At 40.4% G+C, this 25,019-nt stretch overlaps 1 protein-coding gene across 2 annotated transcripts in view; it reads left to right on the forward strand.

The window, feature by feature from the left end:
* UBAP2 (ubiquitin associated protein 2) overlaps positions 1-25,019 on the forward strand; it is a 128,285-nt gene that overhangs the window by 50,253 nt on the left and 53,013 nt on the right. For both annotated transcript variants that reach the window (XM_032396916.1, XM_032396915.1), the window contains exons 3-6: positions 3,005-3,082; positions 6,043-6,153; positions 13,220-13,373; positions 14,878-14,955. In XM_032396916.1, coding sequence (XP_032252807.1) covers positions 3,005-3,082; positions 6,043-6,153; positions 13,220-13,373; positions 14,878-14,955 — 421 coding nt within the window. The remainder of the gene's footprint in view (positions 1-3,004; positions 3,083-6,042; positions 6,154-13,219; positions 13,374-14,877; positions 14,956-25,019) is intronic.

Consider the following 25,019-nt stretch of genomic DNA (forward strand, 5'->3'; position numbering starts at 1 on the left):
AAAATTAGACCAAATAGAGACCATTTTTCATTGATTAAATTGGCATTTTTAAATTTTTTAATTTTTATTTATTTTTAATTTTTATTTATTTATTTTTTTTTAAGATTTTATTTATTTATTTGAGACAGAGAGAATGAGAGAGACAGAGCACATGAGAGGGGGGAGGGTCAGAGGGAGAAGCAGGCTCCCCGCCGAGCAGGGAGCCCGATGCGGGACTCGATCCAGGGACTCCAGGATCATGACCTGAGCCGAAGGCAGCCGCTTAACCAACTGAGCCACCCAGGCGCCCAATTTTTATTTATTTTTTAAAGATTTTATTTATTTATTTTGACAGAGAGAGAGAGACAGCTAGAGAGGGAACACAAGCAGAGAGAGTGGGAGATGGAGAAGCAGGCTTCCTGCCGAGCATGGAGCCCTACGCGGGGCTCGATCCCAGGACCCTGGGATCATGACCCGAGCCGAGGGCAGACGCCTAGCGACTGAGCCACCCAGGCGCCCAAAATTGGCATTTTTTTTTAAATTGGAAAGATTTTGAAAACAGGCTGTTTTATACTGCTGGTGGAGAATAAATCTTTGTAGCCAGTGTGCAGAGAATTTTTGAACAGATGGTTTGAAATGTTTTTTTCTTTATTTAATTTAAATTCACTTAGCCAACATACAGTACATCATTAGTTTCAGATGTATGAAACATTTTTCTAGATATTTCTTTGGTCAGTAGTTTCACATCTTTGTACTTATTCTAAGAAAGTTATCATGGGACGCCTGGGTGGCTCAGTCGGTTAAGCGGCTGCCTTCGGCCCAGGTCATGATCCCAGGGTTCTGGGATCGAGTCCCACATCGGGCTCCTTGCTCAGCAGGGAGCCTGCTTCTCCCTCTCTCTCCCTCTGCTTGTGCTCTCTCTGTCAAATAAATAAAATCTTAAAAAAAAAAAAAAAAAAAAAAAAAAAGAAAGTTATCATGGATATGTGTACAAATTTAGGTATAAGACTTGATCTCTGTAGTATTTGGGTAGAAAAGTTGTTCATTATTAGCTCCTTGATTTTTTTTTTTCTTCATTCTCTGTGCTCATTCAGTAATTTAAATGGTTTAACTTTTTAAATATTTGTTGGGAGTTAGTAAAGGTTTTAGTTAACAAGGGTAATATTTTTATTTTTTTATTATTTTTTGAAGATTTTTATTTATTTGAGAGATTGAGGGAACATGAGCGGTGAGGGAGGGTAGAGAGAGAAGGAGCCCGACTCAGGGCTCCATCTCTGGCTCCTGGGATCAGGAGCTGAGCCGAAGGCAGACGGGTAATATTTTTATTTCTGTAAATTTTGGGAGTGATTTTAGGTTTATCAGAAAGTTGCATGGAAATAGTACAGAGAGTTCCTATGTGCCCCTCACCTAGTTTCCTGTTATTAATCAAGGTACCTTTGTAAAAGCTAACAAACCAAATGGGCATATTACTATAAACTCACTGCACAAAAGTTACTTATTTACTTATTTATTAAATTAATTAATTTAAAGATTTTATTTACTTGAGAGAGCACGAGTGGGGTGAGGGGCAGAGGGAGAAGCAGACTCCCTGCTGAGCAGGGAGCCCAATGCAGGGCTCGATCCCAGGACTCTGGGATCATGATCTGAGCCGAAGGCAGACACTTAATCGACTGAGCCACTCAGGTGCCCCAAGAGTTAACTTTTTTATACAGTAACTTTCTAATTTTTTATTGCCAAAAATACTACAAAAGGAAACAGCAAAATTTCAGTAATTTGATTTTTTTAAAAAGTGTTCTGGGGGGCGCCTGGGTGGCTCAGTTGTTAAGCGTCTGCCTTCGGCTCAGGTCGCAATCCTAGGGTGCTGGGATCGAGCTCCACATCGGGCTTTCTGCTTGGCGGGAAGCCTGCTTCTCCCTCTCCCACTTCCCCTGCTGTGTTCTCTCGCTGTGTCGGTCTCTCTCAAATAAATGGATAAAATATTAAAAAATATTTAAAACAAATAAGTGTTTTGGCTGAAAAGCCACTGGAAGAGAGTTTTCTGTTAGGGTCACTAATTGTAGCATTTGAAAGTTTCCTTTTTTTTTTTTTTAAGGTCTTATTTATTTGTCAGAGGGAGAGAGAGAGCCCACAAGCAGGGGGGCGGCAGGCAGAGCAGGCAGAGAGAGAAGCAGGCTCCCTGCTGTGGGACATGATCCCATGACCCTGGGATCATGAATGACCTGAGCCCAAGGCAGCCGCTTAACTGACTGAGCCAGCCAGGTGTCCCTAAAGTTCCCTTTTTCTTAAAAATTTTTAAATTGTGGCTTTAAAAAAAAAAGTCATTTTAAAAAAATACATATATTTTTTAGGTTTCATTTATTCATCTGAGTGAGAGAGGGAGACTGAGAAAGAGACAGAGAGCACAAGCAGCGGGGAGAGGCAGAGGGAGAAGGAGAAGCAGACTCCCCGCTGAGCAGGGAGCCCGATGCAGGGCTCAATCCCAGGACCCTGAGATCATAACCTGAGTTGAAGGTAGACGCTTAACTGACTAAGCCACCCAGGCACCCCTAAAAATAATTTTTATTACGTTAAATACAGCCGTTTTTCTTCAGAGCTGACCAGGATATCTTAAAAGAGTTGACAGCAGAGCTTTTTTGTTTTGTTTGTTTGTTTGTTTTTTGACAGACATGCTGGTTCTAAGCCTGTGTCCTAGCAGTCTCCACTGCTTCCTGTTCTTCTAATTTTCTGTAGTTCTTATTTACTCCATTTCCCTAAGGGAAAGAATATTTAAATGAGTCACATGGCCAGTTAAGATGAATAATAACTTTAGGTCATTTGGCCAAAGGAATGGGACCCTTATGCCATTTAATTTGATGTTTATTTGGCTTATGGAAGCAGGTTGTAAACATTTGAGAGCTCTAATCAGTATTTTTGTTACAATAGAACTGTAGTGCTTGAGCTTTTTATCTTTTTGCAGCAGATTTTGGCATCTAACTTGTATTTAAGGTGCTGAGATCTTTTTAACAATTGTGTATGTACTTTTCAGGCAACAGCTGAACAGATGCGTCTTGCTCAAGTGATCTTCGATAAAAATGATTCAGAATTTGAAGCTAAAGTTAAACAGGTATGTTGGCAAAGAGACTATTACTTTGATAGTAGAATCTTCCTAGTTACTAGTGTTACCAACAATGAGCTAGACATTTGTGAAGAAGCACACTGACCTTGTCTGTACCTGTGTATAGAGAGTACATTTAGTATTTGGCAAGTTCTCAGAAAATTTTGTTTAATGTTAAGAACCAAATTGCCTTTTCCAACATGTTGATGATTCCAAACATATGCTGCAAAAATACAACATTAAATTTTAGTGTGATATCTTCATTTAGAACTTTAATGAGAGGCCTTTTTGATAATATAAATTTAAAAATCTTCTCTCCTGATAAGGCTTCTTTTCCCTTCAAGATTCTAGAAATCAAGCTGTATAACCCTTACCTCAGTCCAGACCTTGATAGAGGTCTACAAATAATTGTTCCTTGAGTGAATGTCCCACAGTGGACTTGTTACTGAGAGTTAGCTGGAAAAGGAAAGAAGCCTTGGTTCTTTTCACTGCCACCATAAAGAATTACAGAACAGCAGAATGAAAGCAAAGCAGAGTTTCATTAAAGTATACCCCCAAGGGAGAAGTGGGCTAGTCAAGAGAGACAGTGGCCCTGGAAACTTGGTGGTGTGGCCTTCTATCAGTTTTTTTCTTTTGGGCGGGCCGTAGGGTTGCAACATTTGAGTGACAGGCCTGGATTATATAATAGCCAACTTTCCCAAGTTGTATTCAAAATGCCTGCATGGGGTAAGAAACTGCAACATAATTTCTATTTTAGAGACATTAGGTTAAATAAGGACAAGCTGCTGCTTTCTGCACAAGTGCAACAAGCAAATTTAGCTCTAACTCCTGCCCAGGATGTTGTAACCACAAACCCATTGCTAGATGGGGAGAATGGGGTGGTTCCCAGGCTGTCCTCACTTGGGGGGCTCTCCATTATGATATCTAAGGTCCATCCTCCTATTGCTCACGCCTAGCTTCCTGCCTAACTTTTTTAGCCCTTTACTCTGTAAACTCTTTGTTTATACTTAGAGTTGCTGTCCTTAGACTAATGGTAATAGTTTTAGAAGGCCACAAAAAGGATTTATTAAAAATGATAGAACTTATTCTCTGGAATGAGATTTATGTATAGCTTGAGACATACTTCTGATATCGTATTGTCTTTTGTCTGAATAGTATAGCAGATACACAAAAAAGAGCACTGGTCCAGGAGTTCAGAGTTTTATGGTTAAACTTTAGTTTTTTTGTGTGTGTGTTTTTTTTTATTTTATTTGCTGTTTATTTATCAAGACAAACTATTCCATAACCCAATATTCGTGTTTCATAGTTCAGGAACACAGGTCAGTGCCGACTTCAATGGAACTCAACCCAAAGAAATTCTTTACATTCCAAAATCACTTTGCACTCTGAAAGATACCAGCCTTCTTCATCTCCTCAAAATCTTTCATGGAATCATAATTTCTGTAGAAATCTGCATATGCCTTCTTTCTTGGTTCGGCCACAGCAAACTTGTAGAAAGCTGCAACTCCCAGGGCTACAGTGAACGCTCCAACAATATGAAATCACAGGCGCTTGGCCAGAAGGCCTCGCATCTGAGGTTTCGTCAAAGCACTGGAAGTCATGGTAGTTATTCTCCTCAACACCAACCTCAAACCTAACGTCCTCCCTAACTGATACAGAAATGGACCTAAACTTCAGTTTGATCTCTTACTAATCCAGTCACTGGGGGGTAATTTTGATAATGTTCATCTTATCACTTGCATATTACAGGTATTGGGTTAATACAGACACTGATAAAAACTGACGCTAGTCGATATCCAAAGACCAAAGGACTGGAAAGCTGTAGTGTGTGTAGAACTTCCACTGTGCAATGCAGGGAAGAAAGCAGAGAGAGAGAGTGGTATAGTGCAAAGAGCTCTAGTTATGAAATCAGGATACCTGGATTCCGGATAGGCCTTCTTATTAATTAGTTTTTTGACCACAGAAAAATCACTTCACATGTTGGCATCAAACCGTTTTGAACAGGTGGTACATACTAAAACAGTTAAATGTGTGTAAAAACACAAGAGATACTTAAATCATACATTTGTTCACTAATAATTGAGAAACTTGTACCTAATTTGTGATTGTATTTGTGTTGAAAATGCCAAGTAGCTTAATCTCCCTTGTTAAAGAGAATGTACCAAGGGGATTTCTTTGATTACTTCAAACATAGCACGCTGTTGAAGCTGCTTGCACAAGTACTGTGTCTAGGAGTGAGTTTGTGATAGCTGTAGAATTGCACTTGTGAGACCTTTGGGTGTTGTCATTTACAAGTATGTGGAGTGTTCTAATCCAAGCAATGATAAACCACATAGGGATTGTTTTCTTTGTACAAAATAGTTGGACTGGATGTTTAGTTAATGGTGGCCACATACACTTATTATTTGAGTAGTTGCGAATTTTGGGAATCCCAGGCCACTGAACTAAGTTGGAGTAGTCAGAGTTGATCCTGAGTATGCTGAGAATGTTGGTATATATGTTGTGTATACTGCTGATTAATAATCCGATACTTGGTCATCTTGGAGGAGACTTGATCTGTCATTTGACTCTTCTGTATTGATGAAAAGATAAGTGATGGTCACAAAAAGCAGGGAAACCTGTTCTTGCATTATAAGCTCAGAGTCTGGAAGGAGGCCATCTTCATGTGGAAGGATTGTGTAATTTCTATTTGTAAATAGAAGAATCTTAGGGGCGCCTGGGTGGTTCAGTCAGTTGAGCGTCTGTCTTCGGCTCAGGTCATGATCCCGGGGACCTGGGATCGAGCCCCACCTCTGGCTCCCTGCTCGGTGGGGGACTTGCTTCTCCCTCTCCCTCTGCCTGCTGCTCCCCCTGCTGTGCTCTCTCTCCCTCTCTCTCAAATAAAGAAAATCTGAAAAAAAAAGAATCTTAAAGTTGATATCATGTGCCACTTTGGGGTCCCCTTAACCATATTCTTATGATTTCAACAGCTTATGGAAGTGACGGGGAAAAATCAGGATGAATGCATAGTGGCCCTCCATGACTGTAATGGAGATGTGAACAAAGCTATCAATATATTGCTGGAAGGGAATTCAGACACGGTAAGAATTATTAATAAGTATTATTAATTGATTTGCAGTGCTAAGATTTATCTCCAATTCCATATTGCATTTTGGACTTCACCTTTTTTGGGGGTGGGGGTGGAGGGCGTTATGGTTTCCATTCCATGTTTGTTTTAAGACCAGAAAGAACACTAACCTGAAATGACTGTTTCTGTTACATATGGTTTCTTCATGAAGTTGTAGAATCTGAAGACAGGAAAGTGAACTTGGTCATCTGCTCCAGTCTTACACAGTTCCCAAATTCTTTGGGCCTGTGGACATTTTCACCACCTGAAAAACTTCTCTTGGCTTCTCTGCTCATGTTTCTTCCTCTCAATTGTCATCTCTTTACTACTCCTTATATCTCTAGACTAACAGAAAACCAGAATTTGCTGGTGTATCTATTTGCTTATGTGTGAAGATTTTACAGACACATTTTCATGACCATTTGACAGATAAAATAAGAAAGAAAGGTGTTGTTGTTTTTAAGCTTAGTAAATTTTGAGGATGCAGGCACACTAAAGCTTATCCTTTTTATTTTAGGAAGATACAACTAAAGCCACACTAGGCAGTTCTCAGCCCTAATCTCTTGATTTCTGCATTGAGATTGCACAGTGTTTTTCTTTTCTTTTCTTTCCTTTTCTCTTTTTTTCTTTATAAGATTTTATTTATTCGAGAGAGAGAGTGTGAGTGAGAGAGAGAGAGCAGAAGTGAGGGGAGGGTTAGAGAGAGAGGGAGAAGCAGAGCAGGGAGCCCAACTCGGGGCTTGATCCTAGGTCTGTGGGATCATGACCTGAACCGAAGGCAGCTGCTTAACCAACTGAGCCACCCAGGCACCGTGTGCAGTATTTCATTTGTATTTTCTTTTTTAATTAATTAACTAGTTAATTTGAGAGAGTGAGCACAAGCAGAGGGAGGGGCAGGGGGAGAGGGAGAAGCAGACTCCCCGCTGAGCAGGGAGCCCAACGTGGCACTTGATCCCCAGGACAGTGAGCCGAAGGCAGTCGCCAACTGACTAAGCCACCCAGGCGCCCCTCATTTGTATTTTCAAATCACCATTTCAAAACAGATTAAAACAAAATAATGATTCTCCTTAAAATGGGGTATAAAGATGAACAAAACCAAAAGTGCCTTCCTGTCAGTGTTCAGGTTTAATCAGGTTCTCATTTTTAAGGATAAGGCTGTATTAGGGACAGGCTATATAAAAATGAACTGTTGTGACAAGCTCAGAAGTATCTTTATTTAATATGAAATAAACAGAATGAGTTACATAATTTAAAAAAATCAGATGTTTGGGATAGTATTTCACTATTTGAGTATAGCAGTATCTGTGGGTAAAATTCCATGCAAGATAACACTAGTCTGTCTGTTGGGTAAATACATCATGTTAAGTGACGAAATAAAATTTTGATTAGTTTTTGTTTGCTGATACTTAGGCTTATATTTTCTGTGTTTTATTAAATATGGGGAATGTGTTTACCTCATTGCTAATGGATGCGGTATAGAATGGCTCTCAGTTTTTGTTTTTGTCTTGTTTTTTGTAGAGAGGGAGAGAGTGGGGGAGAGACATAGGGGAGAGGGAGAGAGAGAATCTTAAATAGGATCCATACCAGTGCAGAGCCTGACTCAGGGCTCGATCTCACAACCCTGAGATCATGACCCGAGCCAAAATCAAGAATTGGATGCTTAACTGACTGAGCCACCCAGGTGCCCCTAAACTACCTCCTTCATAAAATCACTGTGAATAAGTGAAATATTTCCAAACTGTTAATTGGAGGGCCTGATTTCTTTTTATATGTTGTAGGTAGGTCAGGATACTACTCTGTGTTGCCTTTCCTTTAGCTCTAGCTGACTTCATTCTTTTTCTGTGGTAGTGGGCTGAAGTTTTAAGTCTTTGTTTTTTTAAAAGATTTTATTTATTTATTTGACAGAGAGACACAGCGAGAGAGGGAACACAAGCAGGGGGAGTGGGAGAGGGAGAAGCAGGCTTCCCGCAGAGCAGGGAGCCCGATGCGGGGCTTGATCCCAGGACCCTGGGATCATGACCTGAGCTGAAGGCAGATGCTTAATGACTGAGCCACCCAGGCGCCCCTGAATTTTTAAGTCTTAAATGAATGTCCAGTTCTCTGTGTTTTATTGAGTTTTAACTTCTTATGATCCTTTGGGACTGAACCCAAAGGAGGTAGTTCAACCGAAGGAGTTTGAATGATAAAGAACATAACTTTGGTTACCTTGAATCTGGAAATCACGTAGTGATTTAGGATCTAGTTTGGTTTCTTCATAGATCAGAAAACAGCAAATTAGGGCCTGAATACAGACACAAAAGGCGTATGCTGGTTGAGAGATGAGAAGGCTGTGGTAGAAATGGAGAGGCAGAGGAAAAGTCCTTTTGAAACTCTGGTTTGTTTAGGATCATTCTTCCATAGTGTTTGTCTTGTCCCCTACCTGATTGCTGTCTGTAGGAGCCATGGCTAAGCAGCTGTAAGGAGTATCTTCCCCTGACTAGGATAGAGTTCATTGGAGTGGAGGTGCTAGACACAATAAATACTGTAGGGTTGCCAGTAGCAAGAACACTTAAACCATGAAAGCAAACAAATCTTGTCCTTTTTGTGCCAGGATCTTCTGAAACAAAATTATTATTAATATTATTATTATTATTTTTTAAAGATTTCTTTCTTTCTTTCTTTGACAGAGAGAGACGGAGAGAGAGGGAACACAAGCAAGGGGAGTGGGAGAGGGAGAAGCAGGCTTCCTGCCGAGCAGGGAGCCCGATGTGGGACTAGATCCCAGGGACCATGGGACCATGACCTGAGCCAAAGGCAGACGCTCAACCGACTGAGCCACTCAGGTGTCCCTTATTATTATTATTTTAAAGATTTTATTTATTTATTTGAGGGGGAGGGATCGAGAGAGAGAGAGAGCCCAAGCAGGTGAAGGACAGAGGGAGAGGGAGAAGCAGGCTACTGCTGAGAGGGAGCCAGATGCAGGGCGCCAGATGCAGGGCTTGATCCCAGGACCCTAGGATCATGACCTGAGCCGAACGCAGCCGCTTAACCAACTGAGCCACCCAGGCGCCCCTGAAACAAAATTATTACTTTGAAAAAAAAAAATGTTAGGAGTAATTGTCCATGATAATTTTTTTTTTAATGTTTTATTTATTTATTCATGAGAGTCAGAGAGAGAGAGAGAGAGAGAGAGAGGGGCAGAGGCAGAGGGAGAAGCAGGCTCCCCGCCTAGCAGGGAGCCCGATGCGGGGCTCGATCCCAGGACCCTGGGATCATGACCTGAGCCGAAGGCAGACGCTTAACCATCTGAGCCACCCAGGCGCCCTGTCCATAATTTTAAGGATGAGTTTGTCTTTCTCATGTTAGAGGAGCTGTCACAAAGGAAAACATTGAACATGATCATAAGTACTAATAAACCTTTTATTTCATTATAATGCTATTTTTAGTCACAGAATAGTTCTGAAATATCAGTCTCTTGCATTAATGTACTCTTTTTTAAAAAGTAATTTGTGTTGGCAAATAAGAAGAGGTGGGAGAGTGATTTTTAATTAGCTGGCCTGGAAAGCTGCTTTTCTGATTACTAAATGTAGTGTCTGGGAGGACCATTCTTCTTCTTAGAGTTTCTTTAAGACCTATTCTGCAAGTGGCCAAATACAGATGACAAAGGTTGTCAGAAGTTCAGTTGAAAATCTTTTATAATTATTTGGTTTATGTTGAAAGCTTGTGTGCATGCTCACAGACTGTTGTGTCAAGTGTGCGATACTCTCTTTAGCATTTACAGTGGCATTAGACCAGTTGCCCCTTAAGTTTGCTCTCCTTACTTTCCCCCACAAATAAGCTCTTGTCAGTCTTGTAGATTTCACAAGCCCAAGACTTACTTATGGGTGTCCTTTGCTGAATGAAATGGGGTAAGATGTTTTTCTCAAACGTTTCACATACTGGGGCGCCTGGGTGCTCAAGTCGATTAAGCGTCTGTCTTCGGCTCAGGTCATTTTCCCAGATTCCCGGGATTGAGTCCCCCATCGGGCTCCCTGCTTAGTGGGGAGTCTGCTTCTCCCTCTGCCCTTCACCCTGCTTGTGCTCGTGCGCGGTCTCTCTCTCGCAAATAAATCTTAAAAAAAAAAAAAAAAAAAGACAATATAAGTTGTATACATATGCACCTGTGCTGACTATACCATGTGTAATTTTTCTAGGACTTTTACTTTTTGTCTTGTTAACCTAAGAGGACAGGATTCTGTCTTGCATAGGTGTCTTGTTTATTCATATTAGCAAGCATAATCGAGTTTGTACACGGCAGAATTATTTCTCTGGAATAAATAAGCTTTATTGTTTTCTGTAATTAAAAAAGCAATGCAGAGGGGTGCCCGGGTGCCTCAGTCAGTTGAGCATCTGCCTTCGGCTCAGGTCATGATCTCAGGGTCCTCGGATCGAGCCCTACATTGGCCTTTGCGCTTGGCGGGGCATCTGCTTCTCCCTGTCCCTCTGTGTGCGCTCACGGTCTCTCTCTCAAATAAATAAAATCTTTAAAAAAAAAAGTAATGCAGAATGATAAAAAATTAAATTAAACATCCTCATTTAGATAACTACTTTTTTCAGTATATACATATATATATATATATATATATATATATATATACACACACATACACACACACATGGGCTTCTCTTTGAACTAAAAAATGTAATCCTATTTTATACACAGTTGGTTAGCTTGCTACACTTATATCATGGATCTGTTTCTGTGTACACCTGGATAACTTTTTTTCTAAAGATTTTATTTATTAGAGAGCATGCACGCATGCACGAGAGCATGAGTGGAAGGGACAGGCAGAGGGAGAGGGAGAAGCAGAGAGGGAGAAGCCAAATGCTGGCCCCGTCCCAGGGCCCAAGGTCCCAGGATCATGACCTGAGCCGAAGGCAAATTCTTAACCGATTGAGGCGTATTTCCTTTGAATAAAGGCCTGGAAATAGAATTGCTGGGTCAAAAGCTGTGAACTAATTAAAGTTTGGGTATTATTATTCCCAGGTAGACTTGTAGGAAGATTAGAATAGATCAGTATTCACCAGAAGTGAATATACCAGATTATTCTGCTGTAACTGTCAGTTGTTGATTTTTAAAAACTATTGATAAAAGCTTAAAGTTGGAAAACAACTTGTTTTAGTATTTTTTTCACATCTAATGATTTTATATGTAACTAAATACGTGGGTTGAGTAGAGGCTTGTAGATGTCAAAAAATTCTTTCTAAAAAAGTGTGTTTTAGGGGCGCCTGGGTGGCTCAGTCGTTAAGCATCTGCCTTTGGCTCAGGTCATGGTCCCAGGGTCCTGGGATCAAGTCCCACATCGGGCTTCCTGCTTGGTGGAAAGCCTGCTTCTCCCTCTCCCACTCCCCCTGCTTGTGTTCCCTCTCTCGCCGTGTCTCTCTCTGGCAAATAAATAAAATCTTAAAAAAAAAAAAGGTGTTTTAAATCTGGCCTCCACTGTTTTGGAAGTAATTCAGCTGTGTTTCTTTAATTTTAGTTTATTAATTTCTAGTGCTTATGTTTATTTGGATATACAATATTAGTAATTTCCTTTTGTTCCTAAGATTTTTTTAAGCTTAAAATAGTTATTGGTCTTATTTTGGGATTGAATCACTTCAAATCTCTTGTGAAATGAGGTAGATGATGATAAAGTAAAAAGAAACAAATGCGTCAGTTTGGAGATTTCTCAGTAATGTACCTTTATTGATATCCTAATACCAATTATTTTCACAAGAACGAAGTGTTCTTTTATCAGCAGTTTATATAGATATATATGATTTGTTTTCAATCACCATTAGAGGAGAGGCAGAGAAGGTTGTTATTTGACTTCTCATTAGAAACACGTCTTTGAGGTTGAAATTTTGGTCACTTAGTTTAAAAAAATAACCCCTGATTTTATTTGCCTACCATTAAATTTTTTTAGATGGTTACTTTGGTTAACTGAATAGAGCAAGTTATTCCTGAGGTTTTAGGGAAGGACTTTAATGTAATTTTGTATTCTTTGAGCTAATCTACTTATTCATAGGTTTAAGGCCTGCTGAGGTAGGTGGAGGTGGCATAGTGTGGGAGCTTGGGGAAATTACCTTTTATTTCTAAAGGATTTTTTTTTTTTTTTAAGATTTTATTTATTTATTTGACAGAAAGAGAAAGAGAGATGGAGCAAGCACAAGCAGGGGGAATGGCAGGCAGGGGAGATGCAGGCTCCTTGCCGAGCAGGGAGCCCGATGTGGGACTTGATCCCAGGACCCCGGGACATGACCCAGCTGGAGGCAGGCAGATGCTTAACTGACTGAACCATCCAGGCGCCCCTCTTTTTAAAAGATTTCATTTATTTATTTGACAGAGAGAGAGAGAGAGAGAGAGCGAGAGAGCACAAGCAGGGGGAGCAATAGAAGGAGAGGGAGAAGCAGGCTCCCCGTTGAGCAGGGAGCCCGATGTGGGGCTTGATCCCAGGACTCTGGGATCATGACCTGAGCTGAAGGTGGACGCTTAACCATCTGAGCCACCCAGGCGCCCCGACCTTTTATTTTTATTTTATTTTATTTTATTTTTTTTAAAGATTTTATTTATTTATTTGACAGAGAGAGAGATAGCGAGAGCAGGAACACAAGCAGGGGGAGTGGGAGAGGGAGAAGCAGGCTTCCCGCCGAGCAGGGAACCCTATGTGGGACTCGATCCCAGGACCCTGGGATCACGACCCGAGCCGAAGGCAGATGCCCAACGACTGAGCCACCCAGGTGCCCCCGACCTTTTATTTTTAAATCAGCATAGGAAAAGGCTCTGTGGTGGGACAACATATAGTGTGTTGTTAATTCAGCTAGTTGCTGTAGTCTTTTGTGCTGTATATGGCAACAGGAGCTTAGCAAGAGATCTGCTGTCTTTTTCATCAGAAAGTAGAACTATATGGATAATAATTAAAATGGTAGGCAAGTGAGCTGCAAGGCATGGGTTATTAGGTCTGAAAGGTGTATATGCACATATCCTTGATAATTGTATACACTTTGATGACAACTCTGAATGACCACTCTTATCTTGGTAGACTTCATGGGAGACTGTAGGGGGAAAGAAGAAGAATATTGTAAAAGAAAGTTCAGAAAACAAAGAGAATAGAGAGAAGAGAAGTGAGAGAGAAATAAATCGTGGACGTGGAAACAACAACCGGAAAGGAAGAGGTGGCAATCGTGGGAGAGAGTGTAAGTACATTTCAAAAATTTTTATGCACACTGAAAAGCTGAAAAAGTGGTCCATCGAATGCCCATAAATCTAGTGCCTCAATGCAGTGTGTGTTTTTATAGGTAACACTTAATAATGAGCTACAGCTGAACCGTAACTGATGCAGTTTCATATTAGCACTTGCCTTGGCTGTAGGTAGGTGTGTTGTGTGTCTTAAGACTGCCTTCTGTTATTTATCAGGTATACCCTCTAATTTTAAAGGAGGGTTTTCATTCACTGATAGATAATGCTGTTTATTCTTCCTACTTAATGGATACTCATTATAATAGGCAAGGGTTAGATTAAGAGGGAGGTTGTCGAATAGGGAAGATTTTTTCTCAGTCCTTTCATTTGACCCATATTTTGGCATTATTACCCATAACAACACAACCTTATGTGCAGACATACCATCTTAGAAACTTTACTAGTGTATTTATTCCACAGATGTTTACTGAGTACCTACTATGTGGCAGGTACTCTAATAGGCATAGAGCAATGAAAAAACAAATCTTTGTCCTCCTAAAACTTTTTTTTTTTTTAAGATTTTATTTATTTATTCGACAGAAAGAGACACAGCGAGAGAGGGAACATAAGCAGGGGGAGTGGGAGAGGGAGAAGCAGGCTTCCCGGGGAGGAGGGAGCCCGATGTGGCGCTCCGTTCCAGGACTCTGGGATCATGACGTGAGCCGAAGGCAGATGCTTAACGACTGAGCCACCCAGGCACCCCTGTCCTCCTAAAACTTTTAATGGAGTTAGAGTGAGATGTAACAATAAGAAAGAGAAGTTAACATGTTTTGCAGTAATATTACAGTATTTTAATGATGTTATATGTGGAAATTATACTGTGGGGGAAAAACAGAGGCAGCAAGATGGTGGTTTTAGGGACGGGATTGACAAAGTTAAATGGAGTGGCCAAGGAAGGCACTCATGGGATAACATCGACAACTCATGGATTTAGGCTAGGCCATGAAAGAGATGAGGAGAGCAAGCTGTGCTCAAAATTTATGTATTATATAGAGTAATTAATTGCAATATAGGTATGAGGAGAAGATAAGACTCTGCTGGCATATTCTGGATAGCATCTTGGGAAAACCTGTCTCTAACACTAATTTTTTTAGCAACTCGTTATTTCCTTGGTATTGTTGTTTTGCTACTCTAGGCCTTTCCAGGCTTCGAACCTAACCAGTGAGCCAGTTTTGGTGTGTATTACATACAGCTGCATAACAAATGTGGCTTTTTGAAGCAAACTTGCTTTAGGGGTGGGCAAGTCCAGCTAGAAGAAAGAAAGAGTGGTATATCGTTTTTATTTCCTTAAAGAATTTTCGCCTGCAAATTAAGCAAGATGTGCTGTCATCAGTTTTTCAGCCACTTTTACTTGGTTTTGTTTTTACCATTTTCTGATCCCTTCTGTTAAAATTTTTTTGTCCTTGCATTTGATAGCTCTTATGTACAATTATGTACAAGAGGTGCTCTTTTCTCCCGTAGTTAGAGGCGAAGAGAATGGAATTGATTGCAACCAAGGGGACAAGCCTTCCGACCGTGGCAAGCGAGCTCGTGGCAGAGGTAAGATAGAATAAGGGAGAAGGAGATGCTTTTGAATGGAAGGAGGAGACAGGCTATTGGTATAGGCATGGCAATGTGCTCTGAGAGACGGGTAGGTCTTCTGCAATCTTTGGTTTGTTTATTGATGACTATGAATGAAGTGTTTGGATTTACATAATTTTGAGAAAACTTATTGGTTGGTTTCACCTGAGCTGAGAAAGCCCTTTAAATGAATAATTTAAAACTTGACGCTCTGATCAAACAGTCATTAAATTTTTCTCTGTTGGACTTTTTTTTTTTTAAAGATTTTATTTATTTTTTTGACAGAGAGAGACACAGTGAGAGAGGGAACACAAGCAGGGGGAGTGGGAGAGGGTGAAGCATGCTTTCCATTGAGCAGGGAGCCCGATGCTGGGCTCGATCCCAGGACTCTCGGATCATGACCTGAGCCGAAGGCAGACGCTCAACGACTAAGCCACCCAGGCGCCCCTCTGTTGGACTTTAATAGATGTGTTTTACCCATGTGATACTGGTTTTATGTATGTATGTATGTATGTATGTATTTATTTATTTATTTAGATTTTATTTATTGAAAGAGAGAGACACAGTGAGAAAGGGAACACAAGCAGTGGGAGTGGGAGAGGGAGAAGCAGGCTTCCCGCCAAGCAGGGAGCCCGATGCGGGGCTCGATCCCAGGACCCTGAGACCATGACCTGAGAGACCATGATCTGAGCCGAAGGCAGATGCTTAACCGACTGAGCTACCCAGGCACCCCCATATGATACTGGTTTTAAACTTAAAAGTATTTTCCCATTCATTAGCTCTCTTTCCCATCCCTCAATATTTTCTGTTAGTGATCATTTCTTAACATTTATTTACTTGGGATGTCATTAAGCCACTTTAATACTGTCATTTCGTATACTTTAGAGTTACTGAATTTTCTCAGGGTCATAAAATCAAGATACATGATGGTAATATGCAGATACTGCTTTGGTTCAGTGGATGAGCTACCTGAACTGACATGTTGTTTGATCCATTTTATTTCATTTTTCTTTCCAAGATTTTATTTTTAAGTAATCTCTGCACCCAATGTGGGGCTTGAACTCACACCCTCACAACCCCAGAGATCAGGAGTCTCATTCTCTACAGACCAAGCCAGCCAGGAACCTCTGTTTGATGTATTATTAAATGCAGTTGTGACTGTTCTCTTCATGAGCAGTTCATAGTGGCAGAATTTTTGATCAGCAATATTATTAAGCATAGAAGTAATGTAGGCACTGTACATTAATTACCTAAAAATTTAAATTAAAAAAAGAACATAGGCAATATGTATAGTACCAACTCCCTTTGCTGTTCATTCAACTATCATTTACTAAAATACTGTATTTGCCAAAGGTAAATGATATCCAGAGATCAGAGAAGGCAAAACTATGTACTGATTTGCCTGGCAGAGTCAAAATAAGATTAGAATTATTTATTTGACAGAGAGAGAGGGAAAGAGCGCGTGAGCGCACAAGTAGGGGAAGTGGCAGGCCGAGGGTGAGGGTGAGAAGCAGGCTCTCCACTGAGCAGGGAGCCCGATGTGGGGCTGGATACTAGGACGCTGGGATCATGACCTGAGCCAAAGGCAGCTGCCTAACTGACTGAGCCACCCAGGCGACCCCATCTAACCAATTTTAATTCCCTTTTCTAGCCTTTTAAAATTATGATCAATTCCAAATTTAGACGAAGTGGAGAGAATAGTTAGTTGAACCACATGTCCTCTCCTTCTTAGTCAACAACACTTAAAGATTTTAGCCATATTGGTTTTATAGATCTCTTTCCTACCTTCCTTCGCTGCAAAAAATTTTAAAGTAGATATTTTGGGTCACTTTACCCCTAATTACTATGGTAAGCACCTCTGAAAAAGGTAGACACTTTCATATATAATCATAATGCTATTTTAACAGCTCAAAAAGTCATAGTAAACTTTTGGTATCATCTAATATTTAACCCATGTATAAATTTTCCTGATTACTTAAAAAATGTCTTTTCATAGTTGATTTCTTTGAATCAGGATTGAAACAAGATTCATACATTACATATTTTGATTCTCTTTAGAGTATATTCTTCCTAACTTCTTTGTACCTCCCCTTTTTTCTCCTTACCATTGATTTGTTGTCAGAACCATATTACTTGTCCTTTAGGTGTTATGTTTCACATTATGCATTGGTCTTTTTGTTTCTTGTGGTGTCACTTAGCTTATTTCTTTAGCCCCCTTATTTACTGTAAATGTAAGTTAGCTTTAAAGATTAGATTCAAGTTCAGTTTTTTGGGTAAGCATAGAGGAGGTTATGTATTCTATATTGCACTGCATCAGAAGACCTGTTTATGTTTTCCTTTTAATTTTTTTAGTGGTGTTTAGGTTAATGAATGAGTTGTCCATTTTTAGTGAGTTTATTTATTAGTAGGTATTAGGTTAACTGCATTTCTGAACATAATCCCCATCTTGGTTTTTATGGTTTAGTTTTTTTTTTTAATTTGATTTAATTTTTTTTTTAAAAGATTTTATTTATTTATTTGACAGAGAGAGAGACAGTGAGAGAGGGAACGCAAGCAGGGGGAGTGGGAGAGGGAGAAGCAGGCTCTCTGCTGAGCAGGGAGCCCGATGCGGGGCTCGATCCCAGGACCCTGGGATCATGACCTGAGCCGAAGGCAGACGCTTAACGACTGAGCCACCCAGGCACCCCAATTTAATTTCATTTTTAAAAAAGATTTTATTTCTTTGAGAGAGAGAGAGCACGTGCGAGCAGGCTTGGGGAGGGGTAGAGGGAGAGGTAGAAAATCCCAGCAGAGTCTGCGCTTAGTGTGGAGCACGACACGGGGCTCAATCCCACAACCCTGAGATCATAACCCGAGCTGAAATCAAGAGCTGGTGCCCAACCGACTGAGCCACCCAGGTGCCCCTGTGGTTTCGTTTTTAAAAGAATTCTCTTGGAATTGAAGATGAGGATTGCAGCATATGTAATTCCATTCTTGATTTTCTTTGTGACAAGAGTAGTCTGCTCAGGGACAGCATTGGGCCTTGCTTGGTCTCTCCAATGTTAAGAGCTCTAGCTAGGCCTGCTTTGGGGTACTTACCTAAGACTTCAGAGTTACCTATTTACAGGATGTTTTTCTCTTTGTGAGTTGGACAAAAATGGAATAATTAATAATAGCTAATATTTACTGTGGGTGTTTATTGTGTAGTAGGCCTTTTACTTGTAATTTACATGTACTTTCCTTTAATTCCCCCAGTAAAACGTCTGAGGATTATTGTTGCTGCTGGTGGTATTCTCATTTTACCGATGAGAGAACTGAGTCTTGAGAAAGGCAGATTACTTGTACATGGTCAGGATTTGAACTACTTCTACCTATTCTGGGACCCAGGTTCTTCAGGGAGATGAAGGGAGGAAGGGAAAGAGTCAAAGTGGATAGTAGGCTGGTTATCTGTCTTCTTGCCTCCTTCCTTTTTCAAGGATTCTTTTTTTTTTTTTTTTGATATTAGAGGTGGACATAAATCGCTTTTCTTTATGAAAAGATGGAAGGACTTAACTAGTGGGTCACCCTGAAACCATGTCTGCTTGGAACTATTATTATGAGACACTCTGAATTGAAGGAGCCAAAGCAAGTAAAATCTGATAAAATGATACTGGCTTGCTTTAAAATCCCTAATTCAATACCTAATCCTTTTTTTAATAGATTTTATTTTTTAAGTAATCTCTACACCTAAAATGGGACTTGAACTTAAAACCTTGAGATCAAGAGCCTCATGCTCTGTTGACTGAGTCACACAGGCACCCCAATACCTAATCCTTTTTAAGAAAGATGTAAAGTAGTAGTAAGGGACTAAGATTGGCCTTTTATAAATCAAGTTCGACCAAAAAAAAAAAAAATCAGTCTACTCTACCCTCACATATAAACTTAAATGAGTTATAAATTACTTTTTAGAGAGAGAGAGAGAGAGAGAGAATGAGAGCACAAGCAGGGTGCAGATGGAGAGAGAGAATACCAAGCAGTTGCCACGCTCAGTGTGGAGCCTGACACGCGGCCGGATCTCAGAACCCTGAGATCATGACCTGAGCCAAAATCAAGAGACGGTTGCCTGACTGAGCGACCCAGGTGCCCCGAGTTAAAATTTTTTATCATTGTTTGTATGTATGATTTTAATTAAACTTACTTTTTCAAAGAAGTGAATCGGACATTGTTTTGTGTATAGGATTTTTCAATTAAACTTTACCTTTTCTGGGTCGCCTGGGTAGCTCAATTGGTTAAACAGTCTGACTCTTGGTTTTGGTTCAGGTAATGGTGTCACGGTGGTGGGATCAAGCCTCCGCGTTGATCGGGCTATGCGCTCTGTGAGAATCAGCTTCAGATTCTCTCTCCCTCTCCCTCTGCTTCTCCCCTTCCCGCCCCATAAATTACTAAATAAAAATGCTTAAAAAGTATACTTTAAACTTTACTTTTTGAAAAAAAAAATTTTTTTTGTATCATAACACCTATATTTAAGTATATTTAAATAAATTCTTGAAAGGGTTGTGGTCTGTCTGGAGATTTCTTTGAATTGCTTTGAATCCAACATCCAGCACAGGGCAAGAGGGGGAAAACATTCAGTATCCTACATGCTCAAAACCACAATTATTTTGCTTATGAATATTAGTACAGTTTGATAGTAAGTTAATAGTGGTGCAGGACAAATAGTTTGTTACTTTTTTTTTTTTTTTTTTTTAAAGATTTTATTTATTTATCTGACAGAGAGAGACACAGCGAGAGAGAGAACAGAAGCAGGGGGAGTGGGAGAGGGAGAAGCAGGCTTTCCACTGAGCAGGGAGCCCGATGCGGGGCTCGATCCCAGGACCCTGGGATCATGACCTGAGCCGAAGGCAGACGCTTAACGACTGAGCCACCCAGGCGCCCCTAGTTTGTTACTTTAATAATTAAGGAATAAATGTCTTTTGTTTTATTAACATGTTACTTACCAGAAGATTAGTTGTAAGTCATTTAATGTCTTAATTTACTCTGTTGTGGTCCATTTAATTAACCTTTTAAAATAGTTCATTGGGGGCGCCTGGGTCGCTTAGTTGGTTAGGGGTCCTGGGAACGAGCCCTGAGTCCGACTCCCTGCTCAGTGGGTAGTCATCTTCTCCCTCTCCCTCTGTGCATGCTCTCTCTCCCTCTCTCACTCAAATAAATAAATCTTTTTTTCTTTAAGATTTTATTTGAGGGAGTGAGAGAGAGAGAGAATGCGCACATGTGCACAAGCAGGGGGAGCAGCAGGTAGAGGGAGAAGCAGGCTGCCTGCTGAGCAGGGAGCCTGATGCGGAACTCGATCCTGGAACTCCAGGATCATGACTTGAGCCGAAGGCAGTTGCTTAATCAACTGAGCCACGCAGGCGTCCCGCAAATAAATAAATCTTAAAAAAACAAAACAAAACAGTTCATTGTTCTGTTCCTTTGCAGTTATTTTTGGTTTGTTGGGTAGTATGCAGATATTAAGGGTTAGGGTTAGGAACAAGTATGTGCCATAAAGTGTATACTTTAAAGACAGTTCTGGGGCACCTGGGTGGCTCAGTCGTTAAGCGTCTGCCTTCGGCTCAGGTTGTGATCCCAGGGTCCTGGGATCGAGCCCCACATTGGGCTCTCTGCTCAGCAGAAGTCTGCTTCTCACTCTCCCACTCACCCTGCTTGTGTTCCCTCTCTCGCTGTCTCTCTCTCTCTCTGTCAAATAAATAAATAAATAAAATCTTTTTTTTTTTTTTTAAAGACAGTTCTTTAGAGTGTCCATTGCGTTTATTCTTAGATTTTGACCATACTTGTGAGCTCCTCTTACAGACTTTCCATTGGCTCTCCCTTAGAATACTAATTTACATATGTGATTAAATGCTAACATTCAAATTACTGGGGGGCCTGGGTGGCTCAGTCAGTTAAGCATCTGACTTCGGCTCAGGTCATGATCTCAGGTTTCTGGGTTCGAGCCCCACATCGGGTTCTCTGCTCAGCAGGGAGCCTGCTTCTCCCCCCGTCATGTGCGTGCTGTCTCTCTCAGATAAAATCTTAAAAAATTGAAATTGCTAATGAAACTTTTCTTCCTTATTTTTTGCCTTATCTGCATAGTATTGGCTTAAAAAATACTATGAAACAGCGTGGATTTAATATGGTAATCTATAAATTTTGGGATAATGAGTTCAGAAGTTTTCCTTCCATTTCTGTTTTCTGGAACAGTTTCAGAAGATTAGGTATTAATTCTTCTTTAAATGTTTGGTGGAATTCCCCTGGGAAGCCTTCTGGCCCTGGGCTCTTGTTTTTTGGGAGATTTTTAATTACTGCTTCCATTTCCTTGCTAGTTATGGGTCTGTTCAGGTTTTCTATTTCTTCCTGTTTCAGTTTTGGTAGTTTATATGTCTCTAGGAATGCGTCCATTTCTTCCAGATTGTCTAATTTGTTGGGATAAGTTGTTCATAATATGTTCTTATAATTGTATTTCTTTGGTGTTGCAACAACTAATATTTAAATACCTATTGTATTGTTGCAGATAATGCTGGGAATAAGCAATGTCTCTCACATATGGGTGGGAAAGGAGAAGAGACAGTCAAGTAAAATCACTATTTGACTTAAGAAAATGATTGGTGATCAACTGTCAATGGGGTCTTCTTTATTATTATTTTTTGTTCTTTTTAAACTTTTTTTTAGTAATAAATCTCTACACCCAACATGGGGCTTGAACTCACAACTCCTAGATCAGGAATCTTAGCCTCTACTGACTAAGGCAGCCAGGTGCCCTTGTAGGGTCATCTTTAGATTGAGTGGCCTGAGGAGGTCGCTGAGGAGGAAGAAAGCCATGTGAAAATCTGGGTAGGAGCATTCTATGTAGAAGGAGCAGCTAATGTAAACGTGGAAAACAACTTGGATTTTTTTTTTTTACATAATTAAAAACTACTTATGGGAGTATGAAATATACATGGAAGTGCTCAGGGTACAGTTTAACATTTTACCTTGAAATAAAACAGAATTTTGCGTAATGGTTACTCAGATTTCCTGAATTTTGATATTTTACTATTTGTTTTATTGTTTCTCTCTGTATGTATGTATTGTTTTTTTTTTCTGCAACCTTTGAATATAAATTCCAACATAATGCCATTTTACCCCTTAATATTTTGTGTATTTCTCCTAAGAAAGAAAGATACTCTCTTACGGAGATCTTACAGTGATAAAATCAGGAAATAACTATTGATGCAATTTACAGGCCTTACTGAAAAGTTTCCAGTTATCCTGTAATGTTCTTTTTTTTTTTTGAAGATTTTATTTATTTATTTGACAGAAACACAGTGAGAGAGGGAACACAAGCAGGGAAAGTGGGAGAGGGAGAAGCAGGCTTCCTGCTGAGCAGGAAGCCCGATGCGGGACTTGATCCCAGCACCCTGGGATCATGGCCTGAGTCGAAGGCAGACGCCCAACGACTGAGCCACCCAGGCGCCCTATCCTGTAATGTTCTTTATGGCAGAAAAGTATTCTGGTCTAGGATCCAGTCCAGTATCACACATTGTATTTAGCTCTCATGTCTTTTTAGTGTCCTTCGATCTAAAATAGTTCATCAGTCTGGAATAAACTTGGTCTTTAATGGCCTTAATGCTTTTGAAGCATATGGACTCTCTTATAGAATATCCTTTAATATCGGTCTGAGAAGCTTTCTCATGAGTAGATTGATGTTATTTGGTGTTTTTAAATTTTATTTTAATGCCAGTATAGTTAACTTATTACTTATTTTTGACAGGAATACCACAAAGTGAGGATCACTGACCTCCGTGCATCACATTAGAGGGCACATGATACAGGTTTATCCCATTACTAGTGATGTTAGTTTTGATTACTTGTTTAAGAACAGTAGTTTCTGCCAAGTTTCTCCTCTGTGAAGTTACTACCCTGCACTTTGTAGTTAATAAATACTTTTCCAGGGGAGTACTCTGAGACTATGTAAATATCCTTTTTTGTAATGTGTTAAGGGCCCCTGCATTCAGTAATGCTAAACCTCTAACTACCCCAGTTATATAAAACTAATATTGCCTATTTTGCATTAGCTAATTTGAATTGGGTTTTTCCTTCAACCATCTGGAAGAGCTCTGCCTGAAGTGGGGCTTAGGAGAAATTATCTTCCACTTGTGATTTTTTTTTTTTTTTTAAAGATTTATTTATTAGAGAGCACAAGCAAAGGGTGGGGGAGGAGCAGAGGGAGAGGGAGAAGCAGACTGCCCGCTGAGCAGGGAGCCGCATGTGGGGCTCAGTCCCAGGACCCTGAGATCATAACCTGAGCCAAAGGCAGAAGCTTAACCAACTGAGCCACCCAGGCACCCCCTATTTGGGAATTTCTAAAATTATCACCACAGAGGAAGGGAGGGAAACATAAAATATCAAATCAGAGAAGGCTACAAAGCATAAGAGACAACTATAGGAAACAAACTGAGGTTTCTGGAGGGGAGGTGGGTGGAGGGATGGGGTAACTGGGTGATGGGCATTAAGGAGGACATGTTATGTCATGAGCACTGGGTGTTATATGCAGTTGATGAATCACTGACCTCTACCTCTGAAATATATAATACACTACATGTTAATTAATTGATTTTAAATAAATAAAAAAATAAAAAAAATAAAAGTGTCACCACAAAAGGGGAAGCTTACTCAGTCCAAAAGGGGGTCAGTCTCCTCCTGGTTCTAGGTGGAAGGAGATGGCACCCAATCAGTCCCTGCCAAGCAGGATGCATGGCATCCAGGGTATGGCTTTTCAGTGTACTAACACCTTCAACTAGTGGCAGAGGTGGGTGAAGCGCCACAGGGGTTGGGCAACCAGCTCAGAGTATTTCCTAAATATCCTTTAAAAAAAAAAAATCAGACTTTTATTTACTAGTTTTAGAGTCCATTAATTCCTGCAACATTTACCATAATACATTTATGGTTTTTTTTTTTTAATGATTTATTTATTGGGGTGCCTGGGTGGCTCAGTCAGTTAAGCATCTGACTCTTGATTTCGGCCCAGATCGTGGTCTCAGGGTCGTAGGATTGAGCACCATGTCGGGCTCTGTGCTCAGCACAGAGTGCTGGGAGCACGGGACAGGGAGCAGGCGGAGGGATAAGGAGGGAGAATTTAAAGGAGACTCCCTGCTGAGCACAGAGCTTGATCTGGGGCTCAATCTCATGACCCTAATGACGTGAGCTGAAATCGAGAATTGATTGCTCAAATGACTCAGCCACCCAGGTGCCCCTCTAACACATTTAGAATCAGAGTTATTTGTTAAGGACAAGCTAATAAATGGGATATGAGGGTGGATTCTAAGCTTTATTCCTCGCTGAATCCCAGGGAGATTTTGCTATTGTCATTTAACTTGTTTATGCTGCTTTAGGGTTGGAAAGGCATATTCCTATCTGCGAATATACTCTAACCTAGGGACAGAAAGGCAGAACTTGCTTGACTCCCAAGTCTCTGAGCCAGGCAAGCCCCAGAGATGCCCTATTCTTGGTATAGGCTGAATAGTTCTCTGGTCATGGAGGCAGCTCATGAAGTCAGCATGGCAACTGTTTTTATGATGAACCAGTCATGAAAATTTGGGAATTTTTGTCTATACAAAAAGCCTTAGAACTAGTCAGGACCTTAAAGATGTTTCATGTCATGACTCAGAGTGTGCAGTAATAAATTCAGGATCACACAGTTTCTGGCACATTTTTCTGTGGCAAAGCTGTCCATACAGTGTTGTAGGGATGACGGAGATGGATTGCTTTCTGTCATCTTAGATTAGGATCACTGTCCCTACTTGCTTCTATTTAGGTCACACATGTTGGGCCCTGGGTGGGTGGGGAATGTCTGCATTTAGGGTCTGCCTCCACTAGAGGCGATTGCCTGTTTTCTGTGTTATGGCTTTTTCAAGGGAAATGAGCAACTTTTCTATTCAGACTCTCAGTATAGAAAACATAAATATTAAACAACTGAAAACTTGAGCAGTCATGCAACAAAGATGTGGTGCAGAGTTCCTAGAGAGACCTCTAGGGGAAAAGATAGCATGTATCATAATATTGGTTTA

The sequence above is a fragment of the Phoca vitulina genome, unplaced genomic scaffold (genome assembly GCF_004348235.1).
Source record: "Phoca vitulina isolate PV1807 unplaced genomic scaffold, GSC_HSeal_1.0 scaffold94, whole genome shotgun sequence".
Taxonomy (NCBI): domain Eukaryota; kingdom Metazoa; phylum Chordata; class Mammalia; order Carnivora; family Phocidae; genus Phoca; species Phoca vitulina.